This window comes from Labeo rohita, chromosome 20 (assembly GCF_022985175.1).
Source record: "Labeo rohita strain BAU-BD-2019 chromosome 20, IGBB_LRoh.1.0, whole genome shotgun sequence".
NCBI classification, from domain to species: Eukaryota; Metazoa; Chordata; class Actinopteri; order Cypriniformes; family Cyprinidae; genus Labeo; species Labeo rohita.
The window spans coordinates 23,779,226-23,801,277 of record NC_066888.1 but is presented as its reverse complement, the minus strand read 5'-3'; the positions used below and the strand labels follow the sequence as shown (position 1 = coordinate 23,801,277).

Below are 22,052 nucleotides of genomic sequence, written 5' to 3'. Positions count from 1 at the left end.
AAACACGTTGGTACACATCTGAAAGGTTAAGCTCAAGAGGTGAAAGTGTGTTCTTGTCTGACAACATTAGCACCACCCTAAAGCAGGGATATTAGAGGAGGGGCGGTAAGTTCCTGTTTCTCCTTTCGCAGGGAGAGAGGAAAAGCTGAGGTCTATGAGAGGCCCTCTCTTGCACAAGGTCAGGGGGCAGGGGAGCGTCGCCATTGGCTGCTCTCTCGCACGCCCCTGCGGCCCCCCCTTTCCTCAGGCTCTGAATGAAAACAGAGAGGGCCAGCGCTCTGGGTGACAAACTGTAGAACGAGAGTAAGCGAATGTGTGAGATAACCTTATTGAAAAAATAAACATAGTTGTTAAAGTGAACCACGTGAACTTTTAAACAATATTCTTTACATAAGTAAAAGTATGGGATCAAAGAATAATTAATACTGAATAACATGTTAGGGCTGGTTCTTATATGAAATACTCACCATATATTCAATATTTTTTTGGTGATATAATGTGAACCAATACCATTAATATTGACACGATTTGAATGTGCTTTTGTTTTGGCTATCAAGTTTTCTTAAGAATGCACTAACAGAAAGTGCAAACCAAACAGAGATCTAATTATTCGCATGAGTAGATTACATACAAAGTCAATGGAAAGTCGCAAACAGATGTGAATTTGCACTGAGCGACATGAATTGGGCAACACGATTGCCGTGAATATGCAATTTACACCTCAACTGTGACTTCCACGCAAACTGAAAAATTTCAACTTGAGCGGAAAATTTGCAAGCTTATTAGTGAAGAGTTTACTGACACCTTGATTAACTGGGTTGATTTATGATGCCACTTTTTTATTTATATGTAACATACAAAATATAAATATACACTTGAGGTCAAAAATGTTACATACAACTTGCAGAATCTGCAAAATGTTGATTATTTTACCAAAAATAAGAGGGGTACTTTGATTTAGTACTGACAAAATAATTCACATTTACATATAGTCCACAAGAGAAAATATTAGTTGGAATATTAGAAAATATTAGAGAAAATATTCCTCTTATTTTGTTAAAATAATTAACATTTTACAATTCTGCAAGGTGTATGTAAACTTTTGATCTCAACTGTATCTAAATAAATATAAATACATTATTTAAAATAAATAAATACATTATATTACATATAATTTACATTCATTAGGGTTGTCACAGTATTATAATTTAGTATCTTTCATACATCACCTTTAAAAATAGGCAGCGGCTATTTGCACTAAGTGTAAATAGTGATAGAGGCTATTTACTGTACACTAAGTGCAAATAGCAACAGATGCTATTTACACTAAGGGCAAACAACAGTTGATTCCATTTACACTAAGTGCAAACAGCATTATTTTCTTAGCGATATGCTATTAACACTAAGTGCAAATAGATTCTACACAATGTTTAAATAACAGGATTTTCTGCTACTTATAATACTTATTGCAAATAGTGGCAATTAACTGCACCTCAGTACTGTTATACATAATAAAACAGCATTCAATAATAATGTATTGAGTCTAAATTATAATTATTTAATGGATGCCACCTTATTGGGACAATAAATCCCTCTCTACATCTACCCTAACCGTACCGACACTTTATTTTCAAGTTCAGCAAAAGGCGGATTCAAACTCAGGTCGATTGCATGCACTTTACCACCTATGCAACTGGAGCCACTGTATATCATATTCAAAACCATTTTAAATAACCAGAGGGAAAAATTGCCACATTAAGGGCAAAAATTTTGAACAGTATAGAAGTTAAATTCATTTTGATTTCAATTAAAATTTTCTTATCAACTGAAGGCATTATACAATAATAATAATAATAATATACAATAATGTAAAACTGGCATATTTTACTTTTGCAATACAATTAAAGTGTAAAATAAAAAAAACTACATTTTACAATAAGTATATAAATTATTTTACTTTACAGTTGTAAAATTATAGTACTTAAAGGAGAACTCCACTTCCAGAACAACAATTCACAAATAATTTACTCACCCACTTGTCATCCAAGATGTTCATGTCTTTCTGTCTTTAGTCGTAAAGAAATGACGGTTTTTGAGGAAAACATTTCAGGATTTTTCTCCATATAATGGACTTCATTGGTGCCCCGATTTTGAATTTCCAAAATGTAGTTTAAATGCAGCTTCAAAGGGCTCTAAAAGATCCCAGCCAAGGAAGAAGGGTCTTAACGAAACTATTGGTCATTTTTTTTCGAAAAATAAAAATTTGTATACTTTAAGCACAAAAACTTGTGTAGCACAGGCTCTGGGATGCACGTCCACAATGCTACAAATTAGTGATGGGTCGTTCTTGAACGATTTGTTCATTTTGAATGAATCTTTAATGTGACTCGGGAAGAACGAGTCATCTCGGGGAGTGATTCGCTCAGTCGTGCATGCGCAACATCCTGTTAGGTTCTGTACTGGAATTAGTTCACCTATTTCGAGTCTTCTGGTTTTTTTTTGAGCCGTTCGTCCATCTTATGGGGCTGTCACGTGATGAACGAATGACTCAAACCCGAAAACTTGTCAGATAACAGGTGAGGTGAACTAAAGACCCAGGTAAACAATGAATTAATCTTTTCTGTTTCTTATAGCATTATAGTTTTGTTTTGTTTGTAGTGTGATCAACGTTTGTGTAAGCAGTAGATGTGTTAGTGAAGTAACATGTAACATTTTAATTATATTTTGCTAAAATGAACGAAATGACTCAAAAAAAGATATGTTCATTTTGCTGAACGAGACTCAAAGGTCCGAGTATGGTGAAAAACTCCATCTTATTTTCTATTACAACTTCAGAATAGTCCGACACGTTGTACCTTTTTGTTTGTAAACAGCGTTTGACTTACTTGCACTTTCTTAATCTTTGCACGTTCACTTTGTAAACACTGGGTCTGTAGTTTCGCCTACGCTCTGCATCACCTTTCGATGTGACTCAATAGTACGTAGCGTCATGAACGTGCATACCAGAACCTGTGCTACACAAGCTTTCATTCTTAAAAAGTATACAAAAATGTATTTTCCGAAAAAAAATGACGATCGTTTCGCTAGATAAAACCCTGTGATCGCTTAGAGCCCTTTGAAGCTGCATTTAAACTACATTTTGGAAGTTCAAAATCAGGGCACCAATAAAGTCCATTATATGGAGAAAAATCCTGAAATGCTTTCCTCAAAAAACATAATTTCTTCACGACTGAGGACAGAAAGAAATGAACATCTTGGATGACAAGGAGGTGAGTAAATTATTTGTGAATTGTTGTTATGGAATTGGAGTCTTTTTTAAGACTTCTTCACTTGCAAAACTTAAACCCTCAAGCGTTTATGTTGGCAGAAAACTCCAGCGAGACCTTTAAGTGTCTGTGACAACAGGTTTACAAATGCTTCTCATTACAAATGTGTGAAAGCATAACATGCTGTAATCATCTGCCCACAAAAATGTTGGAAATTATGCAAATGTGAAACTGATGCATAACTGGCGCAAGATGTGTTCCCAAAAGCGGATCACCTACCACAAGTGATCACAAATATCTTTCTTCATTTTTTTGTTATAATAATAATACTGCATTTCCTCCTGCAGCGCATGCAGATGTGCCACATATAGCAGAGCGGCTCCAGCAACTATCTGTCAAGTGTCATTTTAAAGGATTATGGTGTATACATTACAGTCCTGCAAAGAAACTAGAGACAGCTTAAAATGTTTGTGCTAGCCAGTGCCTGCCCGCCTAATATGCAGACCCCACAGCCTTCTGACATTGATGAATTTTTAGATCTTCGGATAAACATCCTCTCGTGGCCTCTTTGCATAAGTGATATTCACTATTCCAGGGGCTCCTTAGTTTGCCATGCCAACAAAACCCTTTTTTAGGCCTGCAAATCATGAGATGACATGTTTACAGCTGTCAAAATGAAGAACGACCGAGTGCATGTTCTGAATTACTTTCAAGTGCGCGATAACGGGGGTGATTTGGAGCTAGCTGACATGCTTTGTTCACACTTCAATTTACTTTTAAGTTCTAAAGGTTCCTCTCATTTGGGAATAACAGCAAAGGAAAATACTAGCACGTTTCATGCGTTGGCAACGCCACTGAAATTAATACTACATTGGTTTAGCTTTAAGGTCAACCAAAATAATCTCCTAACAAAAAAAACGATCAATGATAAGGAAAGGAGCTTGGGTCACAAGGACGTTACTCAACTCAAGGTCTCACTGGTTGGTCTTAGAAAATATTTAACCACAGAGAGGAAATTGAAGTCTACTTATAACCAGACAGGTCCAAGTATACTATAGTTTATATGGCTTTTAAACCCAAGACAATAGACATTTAGGAAATCAATTGAACTATAACAAAGTGATGCAAGAAAAACTACAGAAAACAGATGCAATAACTGCAATAAATAAATGTGCTGAAATATGCTGTCATTTAGCTTTTGTGTCCACTGCATGCTTTATGGCGTTGCTAAATACACATTGCCAAAAATAATTATTTATGTACCAAGTGAACTCAACATAATCTTAAGCAACCAGTCTTATAAAGCCAAAATACTTCACTCCAAATCTGCCTTTAAACATAACGCAGACAACTATGCTTTGATAAGAGCTAACATCTAATGACCGGTCAACACTGGGCTAGCCATAGATCTAAAATGTCTGGCTTAAGGGATCAGTTAAGTCAAAAACCATCATTATTCACCTTTATGTCATTCCAAACCTGTAATACTTTCTTTTTTCTGTGAATATTCACAAATGGACCTTATAGGAAGTTCATATAGCAAGAATACAGTGAAACATTAAAATTGTGAAAAATTATTACTATAACTGTCTTCTAAACTAATATATATTTTAAATCAGAATTTATTCTAGTGGATTTTCAGCACCCATTAGCCATGATCTTCTAGAAATCATTCTAATTTGCTGATTCGCTGCTAAAGAAACATTTCTTATTACCAAAGTTGTAAATAGCTTTGCCGTTCAATTTAATGCATCCTTGCTGAACACAATTATTTTTACATAATTATTTTAAAATAAAATTTAAGTAAAGATCAAATAAAGATACAATTTAATACAATTAAAACACAATTAAATTAAATTAGAATAAAATAAAACTAATTAAATTAAATTAAAAATAAAATAAATAAATATAAATTAAATTAAAAATAAAAATAAATTAAATTGAAAATACAATGTAATAAAATAAAATTAAATTAAAAATAAAATAAAATGTAATTTAATTTAAGATAAAATTAAAATACAACTAAATTAAATTAGAATAAAATTAAATAAAATGAAATAAATATAAATTATATGAAATTAAATTAAAAATACAATGTAATGAAATTTAATTTAAAAAAATAAAATGTAATTTAAAGATAAAATAAAAATACAATTTAATAAAATGTAATTAAATTAGAATAAAATTAAATAAAATTAAATAAATAAATATAAATTATATTAAATTAAATTAAATTAAAAATACAATTTAATAAAATTAAATTAAATTACATTTAAAAAAATTTAATTAAAAATAAAAATAAAAATAAATAAAATATTGACCCCAAACTTTTTTAACATTGCACAGGAATTCAACGTCCCAGCAGAACTTCGAAAATGTACTTAAATCACTGACTGTGTGTTGGACACAATATGTGTTCTCTTGATTTTATGGCTTTGTCTAAGAGCTCTGCCCAGTTACTGATTAAAACAAACCAAAGAGGCAAGCAAATAATAACATCCTCTGGGCCCCCCAAAAATATCTCTGTAAAAGCACTGCGCAACCGATTTAGAAGCTCCTAAAAAAGGAGTGACGAACGAACAATGTTGTTCTCACCACTGTGATTTACAGCCAGTCTAACAACCAGATTAAAACCTTTTGTTGAGTGTTATACATTCACTTTATTTCTTGTTACCCTCATTTATCTTGAAGATTACTCAAGAAACACAAGCTCTTATCAGATTAGGAATGTCATGTCAACAAACCAACCATCATAAGGACTAAAATTTTTTGCAGCATGCAACTGTGTCAACTTCCTGTCTGTACTGTGAAGTATATGGAAATACTTGTGCACAGCCTACGCACAACCCTCCCCCCAAAAAAGAAGTGGACACTGGCTACTCACCCTGCTCGCGCCGTTTGATCTGCTGGATCTGGTCCACGGTGCTCTTTAAGATGTGGCATTTGTCCGGCTTCACGTTCAAGCTGGCAATGTCGCTCATGTTGGCCGAAAGTAACTCGGCCAGCTCGTCAATGTAGCGGCATTCCAGCTCCCGCCGTCGCTTCTCCACACTAGCAAACAAAAATGAACAAACAGAGAGAATTGTACATTTGTTTAGAGCACTGTACTTCACAATCATACATCATGTATTTGTAAATAATGTAAATAACATTTTTTTAATCAAGTGCTCAGTAACCTGGGTAAGGAAGGAAACTTAAACACTGTACTTTAAATCATACATTATGTATTTCGAAATATTTTGAATACATATATAAAATATGTATATATTACTACAAATAAAATATATGTACATTATATATAACTCTGCATTAGAACTCACTTGAAAGAATAAACTCTAAAGCATTGTACTTTACAATGTAAATTAAAAAATAAAAAACTGAATGTACATAAAATATTTTTAAAAATAAAGCTACAAAGCTTATTTAAAAAAAAAAAAAGCAATTATTTAGTACTTTTATTCAGCAAAGACACATTACATGGATCAAAACTGACATACATTTCTACAAAAAGAAAAAATGAATAAAAAAATAAATAAATAAATAAAAATATTCAAACAATGTCCTGATTACACTTCCAAACCCACTACCGGCAAAACCCAGTAAAACAAAAAATTAATAAATAAATAAAAAAAAAAATACAAAAAAAAAATACAAAAAAAATCCTAATGTCACCATAATTCTAAAAACAACAACAACAACAACAACAACAAAAAACACAATTATTTTAAATAGTTTTATTTATTTATATTTATTTTATTATATTTATTATTACTTTTTTTAACTAGTACACATTAAATTGATCAAAGTTACATATATACATATATACAAATAAATCTACTGCAAAAAAGAAATCTTACCAACCCCAAACGTTTTAACAGTAGTGTAACAGCAATGTTAATATATAGTGTATATAAATATATATATATATATAAAAGGTACATAATATTTTTATTCATCAAGTGCTAGGTAACCTGGGGAAGGAAGGAACGAAGGACACATAAATAAATAAATAAATAAATAAATCAATCAATCGTAAAGTGTCAAATAAAAAGTAAAAAGCATTTTAAAATTACATTTTAAAATATTTTAAAATATTCAAAAAAAATTCTAATGGTATTTCACAATCAACACTGTTTTTACTGTATTTTCAATCAAGTAAATTCAGCCTTGGTGAGCCCTTAAAAAAATATTTCTATATAAAAAAAAAAAAAAAAAAAAAAAAAAAAAAAATTACCAACCCCAAACTTTTGAAATTTTGCATATTTAAATTTATTTTATGAAATATTTAACATTTTAATATATTTTCATTTTAAAATATTTTCAAATATTCAAAAAATATTTTAAATGATATTTCACAATCATCACTGTTTAAAAAAAAAAAAATATATGTGTATATATATATATATATATATATATATATATATATATATATATATATATATATATATACACACACATATACATATACACACACACACACACACACACACACATATATATATATATAAAATTAATCACACATTTTTCCTAAAATTAATTGTAATTAATCAACAAAGTGACAGTAAAGTTTTTAATTATACTTCTATATTGCAATAATTTCCCATTAAATGTTAAAATTAATGTAGAAACAACATAAAGTATAAGTGTGAAACAAATAAATAGATAAATAAAAACACATGGCAATATCTGCCTTGTTCATAATAATGAAAATAACCTGAATTCATCTGAATGAAATGCTCATTTCAATACACAAAATGAGACTTACAATCAGCTCTCCCTTCCTCCGCTGGCACATGAACAACCAACTGCACTCGGAGAAAAAAAAAAAATAAACAAAAGAAAAAAAGCCAGCCTGCTGCTCCTCTGTTATGATGTTTTTAAGACAAAGCATTGAAGTGGTAAAGTTTGGCAGTGGGGCTGAGTGGGCATTCTGCAAAGACTTGGGACCTGAATAATTCATGCCGCTCAAAGAGCACTATGATCACAAACAGCCCCTAAACCCCGTTTTTCGCGGTCTCAGCGCTCTGCCACCTGATAGAGGCAGAGGATTCTGCAGCTGAAAGGAGGAATGCTGGGCGAGGGGAGACTATAGGTGCGCTCGGGGAAAAACTGTGGGTGGCCTGGAAGCAGAGCGAGGCTAAAACACACTTTTACATAGACGTATCATTGTAGAGCTAATAAGGGTTGGGCTGCATACGGTCCTTGCGCTAGCAGGCATTCCTCAAAGGCTTATGCTGCACATGGGTTATCAAGCTGAGAGGAGACACTGAAAGCGCGAGAGGCTGAATAGGAGAGAGAAAGACAGATGGTCAGGGGCTACGCTGAAGTAATGTTAGATATCAATGGAATGCAAAGGCTTCAGATCTGAGCCCATTTATCATCTAGTCAAAAACAAAAGATCAGCGATGGCAAGGTGAAAAAGCGCTGTAACCGAAGGCGTGCACCGTGTTAAAAGCAATTGAAAAGATTTGACAGAAATGGACGCATTCTAAAGACGGAGAATAAGGGAGTTTCAGTGGCCGACGTTTATTCTTCAACACATAAAGAGTATAGGAACGTGTGCGCGAGTGTGTGCCGCACACCGACGGTTGTTGTACGTGTGCAAGGATAAATAAATCAATGTTTCTTGAGCACTAAATCAGCATAATACAGTGGTTTCTGAGGGTGTATTGCTGGAAATTCAGCTTTGCATCAATGGAATAAATTACATTTTAAAATGTCCTTCATCCCTAATATAACATTTCAAAAACTATTTTAATAAACAAATATTTTTAAATATTTTTAAATACTAACAAAACAGTTTAAAAACCAAAGTGTCTAAACTGTTACTCTTATTCTAGCATTTAAAATACTTTTTATACATTTACTTTTTATCATTTTAATTTACTGATAAATATACAAACAAATGCTTATATAGAATAAACAAATATAAATTTATGGGTAAACAAATGAAAAATCTTAACTGTTGCCCTTATTCTAACATTTAAAATAGAATTTTAAAAAACACTTTTTAAAATATTTTTATTTATTGTTTAAAATTTAAACTGCCATCCTTAATCTAACATTTAACTAACTTTTTAATAAATATTAAACATATTGTATTTATTTATTAAAAAAACAAGTTTAAAATCCAAAACGTCTAAACTGTCACTCTTATTTCTAACATTTAAAAGAAAAGAAGATTTAGAAATTGACTTTTTTTAAATTTGATAAAATTCTAAAATTGAAAACTGTTTTTAATAAACAAATTTTAAAAATATTAATTTATGTGTAAACAAACAAACAAACAAAAAAAATCTTAAGTCGCAATGTTCTAGCTCTTAAAATACTATTTTAAAAAACACACTTTAAAATATTTATTGATAAACAATCGGTTTAAAAAATCTAAACTGTCATCCTTAATCTAACATTTAAACTTTTAATAAACAAATATAATTTTTTTTTTATTAAAAAAAAACAAACAAAACACTTTAAAAACCAAAGTGTCTAAACTGTCACTCTTATTTCTAACATTTAAAATGTTTTATAAAACATTTATAAATTTATTGATAAATTAACAACTGCTGTGAAAATTGAAGTGTCTAAATTGTCACCCATATTCTAAAATAAAATATTAAAATATTAAAAAAGATTCAAACATTTATATATATTTTATTTGATTTATTTATTTATCGATAAATTAAACAAATGCTGTGAAAATTAAAATATTCTACAATTTAAAATGTTTTTTATTAAAAAAATATTAATTTATTTGTAAACAAATTAAAAACTCACCTGTCGCCCTTATTATACCATTTAAAACACTTTTTTAAAACACTTTTTTAAAATATTTTAATTGATAAAAAAATCTAAACTGTCGTCCTTAATTTAATATTTAAACAACTATTTTAATAAACAAATATTAAAAATTAAATATTAAAACAGATTTCAAACATTTATATATACTTTTTTATATTGATAAATTAACAAACAAATGCTGTGAAAATTAAAATATTCTAAAATTTAAAATGTTTTTTTTATAAAAAAAAAAAAGAAAAACAAATGAAAAATCGTACCTGTTGCCCTAATTATAACATTTAAAATATTACTTTAAAACACTTTTTAAAATATTTTAATTATTGATTAAAAAAAATCTAAACGGTCATCCTTAATTTAACAACTATTTTAATAAACAAATATTAAAAATAAAAATAAAAAAATAGTTTTTTTTTTTTTTTTTTTTTTTTAAGTATCTAAACCTTTTTAATTTTTCACAGTATTACTGTGTTTACTGTATTTTGGTCAAATAAATGCAGTCTTGGACAGCATAAGAGACTTCTTTCAGAAACAAAAAAAACCTTAAATCAGAGAGAAAAAAACAAATCAGAAAAAACTCTTGAATAGTAGTGTATATGTAAAAAGAACTGAAAGTCTAATAACCTGTACTTTACAATGTAAATAAAAACAATAAAACATCACAAATTAAATATGCAATATATTAATATATAGCATTTTCTACAAAATCCAAAAACATACATTAAAAAAATATAATTATTTTTATCATATATTTATGTAAATAATATATTTATTTATCAAGTGCTCAGTCACCTTGGGTGAATAAAATAAAATAAAATAAAATAAAATTTAAGAAAAAAATTCAAGATTCAAGATTGTGCATGTGATTGCATGCCACGCATGTGTGACCAACGGCTGCCGTACGTGTGTGAGGATGGAGGAAAGTGCTTATCTGTTTTTGGTTGTCCTGCTTCTGGGTGAGCGAGTGCATGTACATACGAATGACTTGCAAGTGCAAGCGCATGTTAACGTGTGTGTGTGTGTGTGTGTGTGTGTGTGTGTGTGTGTGTGTGTGTGTGGGAGAAGACGGCAGAGAAAGTAGGTCAGCCCTTCGCCAAGGTTGTGCGCAGGCGCGCTGCTTACACAGGTCAGGGCGCTGCGTGGGGTTGCTGTAGAAACAGGCTGTTACATCAGCCCCGCCAAGGCCCTATGGAAGAGTATCACTCAGCCAGACAGACCAGTTCTCCTCCAACCAACCCTGACACAAGGAAACCTTCACCAAAAAAAAAAAAAAAAAAAAACGCTGGCCTGCTATGTTACACCTAAAAGCAACTCGCTTTTGAAGCTATATCACACATTGCTCATGACAGATAATTAAGGGATAGGTTAATTTTATTTTTAGTTCATTATTAAGTTTGGCTTTTAATTGTATTTATTAAGCTGTTTTGGGCACAGGTTTAAATCCGGTCTGGGCTATGTCCTGATTACACTCCCACTCCCACTGTCCTTTATCATACTGGCAAAATCCAATAACACTTAAATAAATAAAAAATAATAAAGAAATGGTGTAAAAATAAAAGTGTCTAAACTATCCCCCTTATTCTACAATGTATAAACCTTTTAATAAGCAATTATTTAAAAAAATTATTTTATTTATTGATAAACAATCATTTAGTAAAATATTTTTTTTATTTATAAAAAAAACTAACACAACTGTTTAAAAACCAAAGTGTCTAAACTGTCACTCTGACTCCAACATTTAAAAGATTTTTATAAATGTATATATATGTGTGTGTGTGTGTGTGTGTGTGTGTGTGTGTGTGTGTGTATATATATATATATATATATATAAAAATGTATTTAATTTATTTTATAATTTATTTATAAATAAACAAATGCTGTGAAAATTAAAATATTTAAAAAAAATAAAATCCATTTTTAAAAAACAAATTCTAAAAATATTAATTTATGGTAAATAAACAAAAATCTTTTTAATAAAACTTTTTATAATTTGTTTTAATTTATTGATGAATTAACAAACCAATGCTGTAAAAAACTGTAATATTCTACAATTAAAAAAATGTTTAATAAACAAAATTCTAAAAATATGAACTTACTGGTAAACAAATAAAAAAAAATCTTACCAGTCATTCTTATTCTAGTATTTAAAATACTATTTTAATAAACAAATATAACAAATGTTTTATTTATTATTAAAAAGCCCACACAAAACAGTTTAAAAACCAAAATGTCTAAACTGTCACTTATTCTAACATTTAAAAGACTTTTTATAAATTTACTTTTTATAATTTTTTTAAATTTACTGATAAATTTACATACAAATGCTGTTAAAATTTAAATATTCTAAAACTATAAATGGTTTTTAATAAACAAATTTTAAAAAATAAAATTTATTAGTACACAAACAAAAAATCTGAATTGTTGCCCTTATTCTAGCATTTGAATACTATTTTAATACAAACTTTTAAAAATATTTTATTTATTGACAAACAACTGTTTAAAAAAAATCTAAATTGTCATCCTTAATTTAAAATTTAAACAACTGTTAATAAACAAATATTAAAAATAGAAATATATATACATATATATATATATATATATATATATATATATATGTACTATTTTAATAAAAATTTTTAAAATATTTTAAGAGACTTCTTTCAGAAACTTAAAAAATCTTAAATCAGAAAAAAAAAAATCTAAAAAAACCTCTCGATTAGTAGGGTATATGTAAAAAGAATTGAAAGAAGTCTAATACACTGTACTTTACAATATAAATAGAAACAATCAACCACAAATAAAATATGCAATAAATTAATAGTGTTTTATTGATAAACAATCAGTTAAAAAAAAATCTAAACTCATCTTTAATCTAATATTTAAACTATAACTTTAACTATTTTAAGAAACAAACAGTACATATATTTTATTTATTTATTAAAAAAACAAACAAAACAGTTTAAAAACCAAAGTGTCTAAACAGTCACTCTTATTCTAACATTTAAAAGACTTTTTAGAAATATTTTTAAATGTATTGATAAATAAACAAATGCTGTGAAAAATTAAATGTCTAAATTCTAAAATTAAAAATCAATAAACACATTTTTTAAAAATACACTTATTGGTAAACAAACGAAAAATCTTAATTGTTAATCTTAAATGGCCCTTATATTTAAAATAATATTTTAATAAACCATTTTTTAAATATTTTATTTATCGATAAGTAAATAAACAAAGAAAAAAAAAACACAAACGATGTAAAAACTGAGGTGTCACAAAATGTTTTGTTTATGGTTTTGAGGTTGTTAACAATCACAAAAAAAATAACAAGAACTTAATCGCAAAAAATAGTTCCGTATTTACACTTCAAGCACGCATAATGGTTAAAATAGTCTCTTTTCTGCTATTCACCATTTGCTGCACTTCCTCTGACACATTTTGACTACATTGTCAGCTGTTTGCTTGTAAGCCACTGTATTACATAAATTACATGATGATATGTTAGAAAACACTCCAAACTGGAGAGGAAAGACTATCTTATACTTCACCTGGGACCAGAGGTATCACAAGGAGAACCCTTCCTCTTCCGTGACTCTGAGGTGTTGGGGTCAAGGGCATTCTCCCCTGCAGCACTCATTTTCAGCATATGCACACCTACAAAACAGGGGTAGTCAAAAATCAGCCAATGCAGTCAAACTCGAAGGAGCCATTCTATTAAATAAACAAAGCAGAACAATGCAGTTAAGTCATCCAATAAAGAAAACAATAGAAATGAGTCAGTTGTCATTGTCTGATGCCCATATGTTGTTGTTTATAACTGATTTGATAACATCATCCAGAACTACATAATAGAGTAACTTTCGGACCAACTGGTTTTGGAAAACCAGCAAACGTCAAGTTAAACCAGTTCTGAAATAGTCCCCTTTTTACTGTAAACGTTATGACAGGTAACATATCTCTACCTGATTGAGCGCAACAGTCTGATGACTCCATATCAGACACAGACTGCTCATTCCCGCCAGCAATACGCATAATCGATGGCTCCTTGCAGGGCAATCGTAAATCTGCTGTGAAAGGGCTTGCTAATTGAAAGCCTTCTGATCTGTGGTGCTATCAACCCAGCGCTACCATCTAAGCCACGCTGTGAACTGCGAGAAGAGGCAACCGCTAAACCGCCATTCGTGAGGATACAGTGCGTGTCTAAAGGGCTAGTCACACTACACTTTTCATTCCAGTGACTTCCATTCATACGCATGCAAACGCAAGAGACAGGAAACACAAGCTCAATTCCAAGTTCAAGTTTGGTGAACTGCCCAGTGAATTCTTATCACATGAAGATGTGAATAGAAGTTGAACTAAAATAACGCAGTAATCTGCAACACTATACATTTTGAATGTATAATATGCAGAAATATTTTGTGATACTATTTTTACTTTTTCTTTCTGAGCAAGCTTTTTTTTTTTTTTTTTTTAGTAAAATCAACAAATTAATTAAAAAAAAAAAAAAAAAAAAAAAAAAAAAAAAAAAAAAAAAAGCACATGCTACCAGTTAAAAGGACTCAATACGTTTTTATTATTTTATTTATTTATTTATTTATTTTTTATATCTTTGAAAGAACTCTTGCTCACCAAGGCTATTTGATCAAAAATTCAAAAGAGTTATATTACAATTTATTACTAAAATGTTTCCGTTTTCATATATTTATATATTTAAACCCATTCTAATTTGTGTATTTGGGTCTCAGGAAACAATTCTTCAGTTTAAAATAACAGAATATATATGAAATGGAAACATTTTGTATTAATATAAATGCCTTTACTGTTACATTTAATTAAATTTAATAAAGACATAAAAAATAAAGGTATAAAAATAATGACCCCAAACTCTGGAACAGTTGTGTACTTACAAATGTAATTTAAAATACCATATCATTATTATATACAGTTCTCTTTATATGTTTTAGAAATGAGAAAGTTAATAAAATAAAATAAAAACAATAAATAAATAAATAAATAAATAAATAAATAAATAAATAAATAAATAAATAAATAAGTACGTACGTACATACATAAATATAAAAAAAAATAAAAAAATAAATAAAATAAAATAAAATAAAATGGCCCTAAACTTTGGAAGAGTTGTGTACTTACAAATGTAATTTAAAATTCTATATAATTATTATATACAATTTTCTATTTATGTTTTAGAAATGACAATGTTATATTCATAAAATAAAATGAAAAAAATAAATAAATAAAAATAAAATAAAATAAAATAAAATAAAAATAAAAATAAAAATAAAAATAAAAATAAAAATAAAATAAAATAAAATAAAATAAAATAAAATAAAATAAAGGCCCCAAACTTTGTAAGAGTTGTGTACTTACAAATGTAATTTAAAAGTCCATTACATTCATGAAATAAAATAAACAAAATAAAATAAAATACAATACTTACAAATGTAATTTACAATTCTATATCATCATTATATACAATTTTCTTTTTATATTCCAGAAATGAGAATGAGATTTTTTCCAAAAAGATATTTTACAAAATGTTAGAAACATCACTATGTCCTGTTTACTTGAGCAAACGTTCTCTAAGCATCAGGTGTCTTCAGTTGCAGTATGTAACCATAGAAACAGGACACATTCAAGCTGCACATAAGGGAATCCTAAAGAGCATTCACAGCATTATGTGACAGTGATACAATAAACATACATACCATTGCACAAAATACCACTGAAGGTATTCAGAACCAATATGTTGTTGCCCACAAACCAATCCTTCACAACACCGAAAGACTCTTTACAAAGAATTTATTCCAGCTAAAAAAAAAACTTCAGTTATGAAAAGCAAGGTCAGTAATGAAATATAAATAAAATGTGAATATGGTTGGCTGTGGCTGAATCTAGCTGAACTGCACTTAAATGCAAGACCACCCTAAATTCCAGCAGATAAACAATTTCAGCTTGATGTTCAATCAAATAAAAGCCATAAGTTAAAAGATTAGTTCATCTCCAGAATAAAAATATCCTGATAATTTACTCACCCCAATGTTATCCAAGATGTTCATGTCTTTCTTTCTTCAGTTAAAAAGAAATTAAGTTTTTTAAAGGAAAACATTCTTTTTTTTCTCCATATGGTGGACTTCAATGGGAACCAACTGGTTTCAATGCAATGGGCTCTACACGATCCCAGCCGAGAAACTTGTTAACCACAAATGCTTGTCTCGTACTAGCTCTAGGATGCGTGTCTACGACTTCATGCATTAAGTAATCATGATGGAAAAGTCACGCGCGGTTGGTTGTTTGTTTGAAAAACTCCATCTCATTTACTCCTCCAACTTTAAAATCGCCCAACATCGCTGTTTGACCTTTTTTTTGTAAAGGGCGTTTCACTTTCTTTGCACGTTCGGTTTGTAAACACTGGGTAGGTACTTTTGCCTACGTCACGTGTGACCTTTCCAACGTAACCACGTAACGTAGTGGGGCTAGTGCAAGAGGAACATTTGTGATTAAAAAGTATATATATTTTTTGGAAAATGACAGATCGTTTCACTAGATAAGATCTAGAGCTGGGCGATACAGCCAAGAAAAAAAAAAATCCAGATTTTTTTTGTCATATCAGTAAATATCAATAATAAGCATGATAAAATTTCAAATTTTTATTTCTTTCAAGTTTAAAGGCAGATTTTTGCTCTGCAAAATTTGTAAAAGTTGTAAACACCAGACAGTTAACTGTGGCTTTAAACTATTCTTTATTGTTAGAACATGACAAAAACTTTGTTTTTGAATTCCTTACACTTTTCCAGTCATTTAACAAAATAAATATCTTAATAGAAAAAAAATATTTCTTAGTTCTACACATTTTAATGAGTAATATTGTTTCAAATCAAGAAACAGGTTTGCGTTGCCTAATAATATTAATAAGAATATAATATTTTTGTCTCTTAGAAATACACATTTGATAGTAGCTTGAGTTAGCGGATGTAGATTTATGTTCATTATCAAAATCAGTAATATTGGTAAAAAATTATAGCAACAATTATTCTTTATTGCTATCTTTATTCTTTATTATTATTTAATTATTAACTGTTTGAGTTTTTTTTTATTATTATTATAAACCACTGCTGTTCCATACTAGCATATACATTTAGATCATGGTAATAACAGTTAAAAGCACAAATATAGCACCTCAATACCATGGTAAAAATGTAATATGGTTTTTAGGTATTTGTATGAAACAGAGTAATCTAAATACATTTAGTATAAACGCATAAACGCTATAGCTTAAATCACAAAAAGCACTGCAATTACATTCCAATACTTCTCCTTTAATACATTTAACACACGTCAACATTAAAAATAAAATTTGACACAAATATACTGACATGTCTGACACAATGGCGCAGTATCTTTAGTAAATGATAGCAATTTGTAGATTAAAAAGCCTTCTGACTGTATCATCGCGCACAGTGTCTCTCCTGTTTGTCAGCGTTGTTTCATCTGGCTTTACACCGAGTCATTTGTGTTCCTCACTGAATTTAAGCGCTTCACGCTGGATCTCACAGCACTGTTTAGTGACCAAGACTCATCAGCGAGCAAACACATCTGCACTAGTAAGTTTGCGCTGTGCCACCGTTTGAGCTTTGGTCCGAGCGGATAAACAATCCAAGTGGCACAAATGACTAGAGCTCTTTATCAAACATTTATCGAACTCTTGTTATCATTTATTGAGGAAATTTATATTGCGTGATAATTATCATTATTGATTTAATCGCCCAGCCCTAATAAGACTCTTATTCTTTGGCTGGGATCATGTAGAACCCTTCGAAGCTGCACTGAAACTGCCATTTGGACCTTCAACCCACCAATCCCCATTGAAGTCCACTATATAGAGAAAAATCCTGGAACGTTTTCCTCAAAAACCTTCATTTCTCTTCGTCTGAAGAAAGAAAGACATGAACATTTTGGATGACATGGGGTGAGTAAATTATGAGAACATTTTTATTCTGGAAACAAACTAACCCTTTAAAAGCAATGGAGCAGGTTGCACCGCCCCATACTCCGCTGACCTCAACAGCATGATTTCACCTCAACAGCAATTGTTCACCTAGGAAGACCAACTGAAACGGAACTCTAAAGTAATTCCTGCTCTTCCAGCAGCTTTGACGATCTTTTCAGTTTATAGAAGATCATTCACCATATCTTGTGTTTGGTTACTCGACTTGGGGAGGCCACCACCCAGACCAGAGCCTGGCTCCTAAGGAATAGTCCGCTTTGATCTGCAAGGCCTGAACAGGCTGCTATTGTGGGTCTGTTGAAAACCTCCAGTGGCCCCTAATCCCTGGCAGCTCCATTTCCAGCAAATTCACCTCAAACAGACCCATTTAAGTTGAGGAAGAAAACAAAAATCACAGAATTTAGGCTGCTTTTAAAATTTTAACACTTGAACAGCCATTTTAGAAGAAAAAGCAAGCAGTTCTGTCAATTTTCTTGTCTTACAAGCTTTAGCTGTGACACATTCCGCAATGTCAGTCACAGCTGAAGGAACCACTGAATATAATTCCTATACTTCAAAGATCAACACAAGCATATACAAATCAGTAACAGTATAAATCCCTAATTCACACATTTGAGAAATTCTTTGGAGGAACTAAGGGGACATTTGAGTTGACTGCCCCATTTTTTGAGGCCCCTCACTCCATTGCTCTGGAGAATGTGAAACATGACCATGCATGTGAACATGCAAAATTGTTCAGAAATTAGGCTAGATCCAAAAAAAAAAAAACCCACAAGGACATAATGACTCCCGTGCATGTGCGGCCCTTACTGTAATTATCAACAGCTTGCGCCAATGTGTTCAGTGTTCAGTTCAGCCCTGCTCAGTCAAGTGTTGAGGAAAACCATCCAACAGGTAATGAAGATACATGTGCTTAAACTTGAGAATAACCAGTCGCACTGGTCAGCTAAAGCTGATGCCAAAAGAAATGGACGTGACTTACACAAAAATATTTGCAGAAACTTGTTTTGGGTGATTAACAGCACATTTTTCGTTTTTTAAACGGGAGGTCAAATCATTTTTATGTCCCTTAAACCTTCCAGAGCAGTGATATTTCAATACATCAATGCATGTCCATTCACATTACCAACGGTTACACATCTGCACTGTAGTTTAAGAAGAAAAACCATATTTTGCATTTGCCTTTCAACCAAGTTAAACTTTCTCTTACCGTCTGCCGTTTGCCGAAGCTCATATTTCTTGTTAGATAAGAAATATTTGGCAACGTCCAATCTGATTTCAAATTCCCTCGCCAAATTCAGTTGATGTAACATGCTTTAACCGCTAAGCTGTACGAAAGACGTTGACGAAACAGTCATGAATCTTGTCTATAGGTCAGCTTAGTCCTGTTTATAAACTCTGACTCATCAGTCTTTGGTTGAGAAGGTTTGCATGTAAGCTGATGCTTCTATCTTATATCTGCTAATAAGTTGTGGGGCTGTTTAATGGAGCTATAATTAAATCTCTTTGAAAGCAATGGATAAGAGAGAGCATACTATATCTTCTTCTGCCAAGAGGCAAAAAGTCTTAATTTTCAAGCAGTGCTGTCATGTGACTCTAATGTCTAAATAAACTAATTCTTTTCATTCATACACATCTGCCATCTTTGCATTTGCTGTTAGTAGAAGACGAGCATTGTGAGACTTCATACCTATTATCATAAGAGTTTACCCAGAGAAATCAACAGATGTTGATAAAGTAAAAAGTCTAATGATTTAGCAATACCAGCACATACAAACACGTTATGATGCTTGATATGACAAAAACAGCTCTTTAAACAAGTTAAAATAAATTGAAATGTTTTTAATTTAGCTTCACCAGGCAGACAAACATGTGTATACTTGTGTGTGTGTGTCTCTTTCTGTTTATATCAAGGGTGTGACTTTTCCCTGGCGCCAATCGGCTACCTGTGCTGGCTGGCTGCTGACCTGGTTATGGGAGGTCCTCTGTCAGTATGAATGCTGTCCTCGGGGCAACCTGCCGCCCAGTCATCAGACGTCTAAGTTTTGATGTCTCACTCTGTGTAGCATAGATTGTAAGCGTACATAAATGTGCTGGGTGAATATGTGTGGGGTGCCTCAGGGCTCAGTACTAGGCTCCCTCTTATTCTCGATAAACACACCACCAGTGGGCTCTGTGATAAAGGCACACAGCTTGGCCTCTCACTGCAGATACTGTGCAAGACTACCCATCGTCTCAGTCTGACAACCCCATGATCTCACTTGTATCCATGTCTCTATTTCAGACATCTCGGCCTGGACAAAGAATCACTACTCTTAGGGTTCAGTGCTTGATGACATGTTAAAGTTCATAGCCAATATGTTAAGGACCAGTCCTGCATTTGAACAGAACACAAATAACTTGTTTTATAGCCAGATGAAACAGTGCTAACAAACAGTAGAAACGCTGTGCGCAACAAGACAGCCAGAGGGCTTATTAATTCTACAAATTGCTACCAGTTACCATAGATTTACTATAGTAGCACTAACTGCAACATGGCATTGTGTCAGAAATGTGGGTATGCGCGTCAAATTTTATTTTATTATTAATGTAGACATGTATTAAATGCATTAAAGAAGGAGTAATGGAATATATTTACAGTATTTTTAATGATTTGGCTATAGCGTTCATGCATTTATACTAAATGTATTTAGACTACTGTTTTTCATACACATTCATAGAAACCATATTACATATTTACCATGGTATTGAGGCGCTATATTTGTTATTTAAACTGATTATCATGATAGAAATGTATGCTACTATGAAAGACCAATGGTTGAATAAAAAAAAAAAAAAAACCTCAAACAGTCAGAATAATTAAATTTCTGTATTTCTCAATTTCGATATTACTGATTTTGTTAATAAACAAATCTACATCTGCATACTAACTCAAGCAACTATCAAATGTGTATTTCTAAGAGACAAAAAAAGATATATTATTATTAATATCATGAGGCAACACAAACCCATTTCTTGATTTGAAAAATTATTACTCAGAACATGCAGAACTAAGAAATATTTTTTTTTCTTATTGTTTTTTTATTTATTTTGTTAAGGAAAAATGACTGGAAAAGTGTAAAGAATCCAAAAACGTGAAGTGTTTGTCATGTTCTGACCATTAAGAATAGTTTAAAAACCACAATTAACCATCTGGTGTTTACAACTGTTACATTGGAGCAAAAATCTGCCTTTAAACTTAAATAAAAATTGTACATTTATCATGGTAATTATCGATATCGACTGACTTTAGGACTCCCTACAGTCCACAAGAATATTCAAAGGTCCCTTCTTTTTAAAAAAAAACAATTATAAGTATTAAAATTTGACTAAGTCTTATTTTAAAACTTTTAAGTCATCTTGAGAAACTGTGGAAGTTTGCTGAGGTCCATAATGGGCCCATGCCCCCTTGTTTGAGAACCACTGCTTTAAAGTCTATTATAGCACCCCTTGTGGTAAAACTCAGAATGCAATGCATACTTGTGTCACAATGTAAATTTCACAACGCAAAATTGAGTGAAAGTGAGCTTGCATAGCTAGAAGCATTCACACACTTAGAGTATGTTTTGGGTGTACAAAAGCGAACTATTTAGCACTCATTTCATACGAATGATTTAATAAACAACACTCACAATTTTCCCAGTTTAACATTGATGAAATAATTACGAAGAGCAGATTGTAAAGAACACTTGAAATTCAAGAGGATCTCACTCTTTCTACTAGTACAAAAACAAATCATCCTCACTACATCCACAAAGACATTTTAAGATGTAAACACTTTAATCTGCGTCCACTTTGGTCACTCACTCTCCACGCTAATGTGTAAATTCTCCTCACACTTCCTTCAGAAGACAAACTATGAAAGCCCTGGGAGGCCTGCAGTCCCCTCACATGCTCGGCACACATACGCTCCCACGCGTATGTGC

At 31.0% G+C, this 22,052-nt stretch overlaps 1 protein-coding gene across 4 annotated transcripts in view; it reads right to left on the bottom strand.

Annotated features, from left to right (window-relative positions):
* ncoa1 (nuclear receptor coactivator 1) overlaps window positions 1-22,052 on the bottom strand; it is a 74,560-nt gene that overhangs the window by 29,249 nt on the left and 23,259 nt on the right. For all 4 annotated transcript variants that reach the window (XR_007829950.1, XM_051138225.1, XM_051138226.1 and 1 more), the window contains 2 exons: window positions 13,610-13,715; window positions 6,151-6,317 (listed from right to left, as the gene is read on the bottom strand). Coding sequence is in view for 3 of the 4 variants with exons in the window: in XM_051138225.1 (XP_050994182.1) it covers window positions 6,151-6,317; window positions 13,610-13,707 (265 nt within the window). In the remaining variant the exon portion in view is untranslated. The remainder of the gene's footprint in view (window positions 1-6,150; window positions 6,318-13,609; window positions 13,716-22,052) is intronic.